We start from the raw sequence: 6,676 nt of genomic DNA, 5'->3' as shown, positions 1-6,676 counted from the left end.
TCTAGTCAAACATCTTCTTGTGTTTATTTATCTTTGATCATGAGCTTTGATGAATGAATGCTTATTTTTGTTGACTAATTTCTTAATTAAGTAATGGACCCTCAAATTAAGTAAGCAACAAATGGTTTATATGTTTGTTTTCATTTCATTTAGATCATGGAAATGTTTCCTCCATAATGATAATGTAAACATTTGATTATCTTTTGGACTTGGTAACTCTTAGAACGTAAAACTAATTGATTTTCACAAGATTATATGCTCATGTTGCATTGATTTTGTGACTTTAATTAAGGAAATGTGTTGAGAGCTCCTCTAACCATTTTAATAACAAGTGTTGTTCCATTTAGTCCAATGATAAGTCAACCATGTCATCCATGTGGTGTATCCCACAATCAACCAACTTCACTTCATTAAATTTACTCAAATCTTTTATCTGTTTACTTGTCATATTTGCATTCTAACTTAGTTCTAACTTTGTCAAACAATCAAAAAGAATTAACCCCCCCCCCCCCCCCCCCCCATTTTACTTTTATTTTTGTTTTACAAATAGTTAAACAAGTGATTTACATAGAGATTTAAATTGAACCAATCTCCGTGGATACGATCCCTTTACCACTATACACTATTTTAGTGTGTAATATTTATGGTATTTATTTTTTTGGCCTCGACAACCACCATTGGCCACTCCACGTAGCCTTGAAAATTTACACATGGAAGTAAAACATAATAATAATAATAATAATTAATAACTTCTATTTGGTCTTTGACGATATAAGTCTTAACCAATTTTGTTGCATGTCCTCCTTTATAAACCGTGCTAATCCAATTTTGCGAACTTTTCAATCTTGCTAAAATAACTTCATTTCACCACGAAAAATATATCATATTCACGAAAATAAAAATATTCCAGGAAAAAAGTTTGTAATCGACCATTGCTTTATTTTTCTAGTTGTGGTGCCAGGCCAGCAAAGCTACAAAAAAAAAACATTAAATAAAACATTACACAAACATGCATTCTATTTAAAGCTTACAACCTAAACACAAAATTCAGCCAAAAAATCTAAACAGAAATTAACTTGTCAACTGGAATAGCGTTAACCAATAAATTATGAATTATATATTTACTGAACCTCAATGAATTCACAACATTCCTCTAACATATACACAGTCAATATGAATCACTTTGTACATTAAATAATAATAATTAATGGGCTTCTACATATATTCACCTATGACAATGCTGATGTGTCAGACAAGTAAACATTCCGGCGAGACTTGTTACTAACCACCGGATTTCCCGAACCATCAATCTCAATCACAGCAGTGTCCCCCTTCTCAAACTCTCCAGAAAGAAGTGATTCACTCAATGGATTTTCAATTATCAAAGTCAACGCCCTTCGAAGAGGTCTTGCCCCATAACTCCTATCAAAACCTTGTTCACATATAAGCTCCAATACCGGTACAGACACTTCCAGATTAATTCCAAACGAAACAAGCCTCTTTTTCACCTCTTCCAACATCATATTCAATATCTCAAGCATCTGCAATCAAGACAAAATAAACAATGTCGGTCTCGGTCAAGTCAAAATCAAACACAGTACAATCTGTTATGTTCTGATCTGTCTAAGACAAAGATAAACCTGAGTCTTTTCGAGAGCACGGAACACGACAACTTCATCTATCCTGTTGAGTAACTCGGGACGAAAATACGCTTTGAGTTCTTCCATTACTAGTGATTTTAATCCGGCATAAGAAGATGAAGACTCGTTGTCATCAAGTAGGAAACCAATGGAATTGTGTCTCCCCTTCGCGATAGCTGTGGACCCCACGTTAGAAGTCATCACCACTAACGCGTTCTTGAACGATACTCTACGACCCTGAAATTATGACAAAATCTAATGAGATTTATGACATATATCGGATGAGTGGCGCATAATGCGCCTGTCATCCAATATATAAATGCACCTGTCATCCGGATTAGAATATTCGGATGACTGGTGGATTTATTGATTTCCTAGGTTCGCGAACCTGGGAATCAGTGAGGTGACCATCTTCGAAAATTTGAAGAAGAATATTGAAGATATCAGGATGGGCTTTCTCTATTTCATCAAGAAGCACCACTGTGAAAGGCCGTTTACGGATGGCTTCCGTAAGGGTCCCACCTTCACCATACCCTACATATCCCGGTGGGGAGCCTATTAGTTTGCTGACTGTATGGCGTTCCATGTACTCACTCATGTCCAATCTTAGCATCGAACTTTCCTGTAAAAAAATAAAAAAAGATGTAAAACAAATTTAGAAGGGAAAAAAAAACTAAAAAATATAAAGAGTATTATTGTAAATCTATATAAGTAAGAAAAAATGGTTTTTACCGAGCCAAAGTAGGAAGCAGCAAGGGCTTTTGTGAGTTCGGTTTTGCCAACTCCCGTGGGCCCACAGAAAAGCATGGCAGCAATCGGACGGTCAGGATCGTTTAACCCTACACGAGATCGTTTCACAGCGCGACAAATGGCATCCACAGCTTCATTTTGACCACAAACTCTTTCTTTTAATCGGTCTTCAAGTCCCACCAATAACATTCTTTCATCAGCTGTCAGCTGTTGAATTGGAATCCCTGACCATAGTGAAGCAACTGCTGCTATTTCATTAGCCCCCACAATTGTAGGCCTGAAAAAAAAAAGTAGTTCAAAAATCATAATTTTTATAAAAGTAACACCAGGAAAAAATTGTTTATAAGAACATAAAAAGCATACTCTTGATCATCAGATGTGGAAGAAGTCAAAGCATCATCATTGTTCGTGTCTGTTGGGTCAACAAGATTGCTTCTTCTGCTTGCCAAAACCTGAGGTTTTTCATTTATTAATACTTTTTTAAACTTGGAAAAATCTATCCAATTATAGCAGTGAAAATGTAATGTAGTCACTTACCACATCATGCATAGCTTGAACTGCTTTAATCTCTTGCCAATAGTCATTAGGAGACTTTGAAAGTATATCAATTTGTTGTTCCTTGTTCTTTCTGAAAGACTCCATTCTTGCTTTACTTCCTGCTTCATCAATCAGATCAATGGCTTTATCTGGAAGATATCTATCAGGAATGTATCTTGATGACAAGTACACAGCTGCATTTATGGCTTCCAATGTGTATTTACATTTGTGATGAGCCTCGTATTTTTCTTGTAGCCCCATGAGAATCCTCACTGCATCTTCCTGTATTTTCATAGAACGAATATTTTAAACAAAGAAAGAATGTTGTTATAGTTACTAATTAATTTTTTTTTATATATTATTATATTACCTGATTTGGTTCTTCAATTATGACAGGTTGGAATCTACGTGCCAATGCTTGATCCTTGTCGAAATGCAATCTGTACTCATCCATAGTTGTGGAAGCAATACACTGAAATAACAACGCTTTTTCTTAAAAAAAGGTAAATATGACCTAAAATTTAAAAGTTATAAGTTACAACAAATTACAGAAGTTCAAATTTTAGTATAATGAACAATGGAGGATAATAAAAACCTGTAATTCACCCCTCCCAAGAGATGGCTTCAAAAGATTACCAATGTCGAGTCCAGATCCCTTGTTACCTCTTCCAACAGTCCCTGACCCAATTAGTGTATGGACTTCATCAATGAAAAGTATCACATCACCTACAACATCAATAAAATAAAATAAATTATCAAAATACACAATTATTATTATTAACCTAATAAGATTTAATGTATTATGCTTACCTGACTCTTTTACCTCCCTAATTAAACTCGTTACACGCCCCTCTAATTCTCCCCTCTCCTTTGCACCCGAAATTAACAAACCGATATCCAATGACATAACTCGTTTTGTCTGCAGTTAAACCAATAAAAAAATTAACAAAAAAACACAACCTAAAAGACAAATTTTCTAGGGTTATCTTGAATTATGGGGATGAGGAGGGCATTCACGTCTTTTCCACAAACAAGATATCAAAAGCAAGTCCTTGTCCCACCTTTTGCAATATTGTCCTATTGACATCAGTCTCATCTCAATCGACAAATGCAGTGCAACAAGTTCTGTCATATGATAGTCAAATGCAGTACAACATGTTCTGTTCTGTCATATCATTGCTAGATGCAGTGCAACCTGTTCTGTTATGTCATATTATGCTTACTAAAAACAGGGGCGAAAAGGACTAATTACCAAGAGAAAGACAGGGACATTTGCATCAGATATACGAATGGCTAGTCCTTCTGCAATGGCTGTTTTTCCAACCCCAGCTTGACCTAGAAGAATGGGATTATTTTTAGTTCTTCTGCAAAGAATCTGAACGATTCTTTCAACTTCATTATCTCGCCCAATCACAGGATCAATGCGCCCATTACTAGCACTAGCAGTAAGATCCACACAGAATTGATCTAATGCACTTTTCCCTGAAAAAAAATTTGAAAAGAAAATGTCACTATCTAACACCAACAAGTTTATAGAACAAAAAAGATAGCACCATGGATACAAAAAGACATAATATTTAATTATATTTTACCTTTTGCTTTTTCAGGGGATCTGACTGATGTTTTATTACCAAAAGAGGAATTTTTTAACATTTTCGTGGGTTCTCTTCCATCTTTGGCAAGCTCTCCTTGAAGTCTAGAGACTGCAACATCTGCCAGGTGGTTTAAATCTGCTCCTAATCTGCGAAAATAGAATTCCACCATTAATGACTTTCAAACGCAAGCTTCATATGAAAATGGCTTTGGTTTCACTCACTTCTTAAGGACACGACCGGCGCTGCCATCGTCTACAGTGAGCAATCCGATGGCAATGTGCTCAGGAGCGATGAATTTATAACCCATGGTTCTCGAATACTCAACTGCAGCCTCGAACACTCTTTTTGTGCTATTTGAAAACGACACATCTGTGGCAGACGTTGTTGATGTGACCTGCTCCTTTTTATCACCCTCTTCTTCTTCATCCCAGATACTCCGAACAGCTTCACGAGCAGCGTCTATGGTGATGCCGGATTCGAGAAAGCCACCAGGAGAACGATCTTCAGCGATTAAGCCCAATAACAGATGCTGCGTAAAGACCATGTCTTTGCCTAAAGCTTTAGCTTCCCTTTGAGAAAACATCACAGCTTTGATTGCTCTTTCGGTAAATCTCTCGAACACACCAGCTACAATATAGAACGAGCCACGCCTTTTTCGAGGAAGGGTGTGATTATTCTTCAATTTCAAGGGTTTATGAGAGATGGAAAGTCCAAAATAAGACGACGATGCAGAAGAACAAGAAGAAGACGAAGTGTTACAGGTGGTGGAAGGGGTGAATCGGGTAACGGGTTTGGAAGAGAAACGCGACATGGGTCGGGTCAAAATAGGTGGGGCGAAGTCGAGTCGATGAATCGAAAGTGGGGAGGAACATGATGACGATGAGACCTCCATTAAAGAGAAAAAGTGCTATAAAACTATAATTATAAACAAAAATTGAAGAACAGTGGGCTTAAAAGCTATAAATTTACTATACGAATCAAATCTGTGTGTGCTTATATCTACAAATCATAATCATACATGTGTGGAGCAGAAAAGATTGAAAAGAAGAGGAACAAACGGGAAGAGGATGAAACCTGCACGTTACAGTTTTCGATTTAGGGGGTTTGGTGAATGATTTCTTTCTTTTCTTGATCGATTATTTATGATTGCGTAACATGTTAGGCTGCTTTGTGTGCCGTTAATTTTAACGCCACGATGGTCAAAGGGTCGGTTCCTTTGATTGTGTTTCATTGCAAGATGCCAAATATGAGAGGGTTGCTTGCTTTGAATCAGACGGATAGAAGAAGAGGTTTAGCGGTCAACCAATGGCGCACGCAACGCCATCGGTGCCTTCTCTTGTTCAAATCTTGATGCCATTAATGCTATTTTTTGTTAGTCTTCAATAACAAACAAGTTAGGATCTAATTTACTTGATCATCATGGTTTATTGAATGGAATTTAATAATTTGACAATCTTTTTCTCAAACCAAAATAAATTGAGTAATTGACCATTATACTCAATAGTTCGTTAGTGGTAAGTTTCAAATACCAAAAATATGGTATTGATATTTTGTTTTAGTTTTTATTTTATTTTTGAACTTTAGCAATATATTATTAGATTGTAGGGAGTGGTTACAACCATATCATCGGAAAGACGTTGTCAACTTACCGTCACGTTAGCTCACCACCACCAACTCTCTAGACACCGGAATGCATACCACTCCATAATATTCTTTTTTTTTTTTTTACTTTTTTATGATTAAATTAAATAAAAAAACATAATTTAAAACATAAATAAATATTTTTAAAATATAGAAAAATAAAACCACATTTCATTAATTAAAAACATAAAAATTTAAAAGCTAAATTAGTAAAAAAAAAACATAAACATTACATTACTTAAAAAAACATAAAAATTTAAAAATTATCTATTTTTTGTTAAATGTGTGTTTGTTTTGAAAAAATGTGTCTGTTTTGTTTTGAAAAATATGTTTAAAATGAATGTATATAAAGGGTGAAATTCAATTAATAATGAATAGATTATTTTTATTAAATGCTTTCAAACGATGTCAATGTTCAAAATTTAAGCTCTGTCAATCAAAACACACGTCTTCGTCCGTCATACCACCCGCGTCACCCCCAACCCACCCACCCTGTGGGCGGTGTTCACGCGT

At 35.6% G+C, this 6,676-nt stretch overlaps 1 protein-coding gene across 1 annotated transcript; it reads right to left on the bottom strand.

The window, feature by feature from the left end:
* Positions 1–1,094: 1,094 nt before the first annotated feature.
* On the bottom strand, positions 1,095–5,847 carry LOC111892231 (chaperone protein ClpD, chloroplastic). Its single transcript, XM_023888303.3, has 12 exons — positions 4,744–5,847; positions 4,520–4,668; positions 4,180–4,409; positions 3,738–3,846; positions 3,523–3,653; positions 3,298–3,399; positions 2,928–3,209; positions 2,754–2,842; positions 2,373–2,667; positions 2,029–2,262; positions 1,641–1,877; positions 1,095–1,541 (listed from the first exon to the last, which is right to left on the bottom strand). The coding sequence occupies exons 1-12, from the start codon at positions 5,412–5,414 to the stop codon at positions 1,230–1,232; spliced, it is 2,841 nt and encodes a 946-aa protein (XP_023744071.1). The 5' UTR covers positions 5,415–5,847; the 3' UTR covers positions 1,095–1,229.
* Positions 5,848–6,676: the final 829 nt, after the last annotated feature.

This window comes from Lactuca sativa, chromosome 4 (assembly GCF_002870075.4).
Source record: "Lactuca sativa cultivar Salinas chromosome 4, Lsat_Salinas_v11, whole genome shotgun sequence".
NCBI lineage: Eukaryota > Viridiplantae > Streptophyta > Magnoliopsida > Asterales > Asteraceae > Lactuca > Lactuca sativa.
This window is presented reverse-complemented; position numbering and strand designations above follow the sequence as displayed.

Coding starts and splice junctions, on each gene's coding strand:
- LOC111892231 (XM_023888303.3), bottom strand. CDS start 5,414: ATGGAGGTCTCATCGTCATCATGTTCCTCCCCACTTTCGATTCATCGA. Junction 4,669..4,743: donor GCCGGTCGTGTCCTTAAGAA/GTGAGTGAAACC, acceptor CTATTTTCGCAG/ATTAGGAGCAGATTTAAACC. Junction 1,878..2,028: donor GTCACCTCACTGATTCCCAG/GTTCGCGAACCT, acceptor TCATAATTTCAG/GGTCGTAGAGTATCGTTCAA.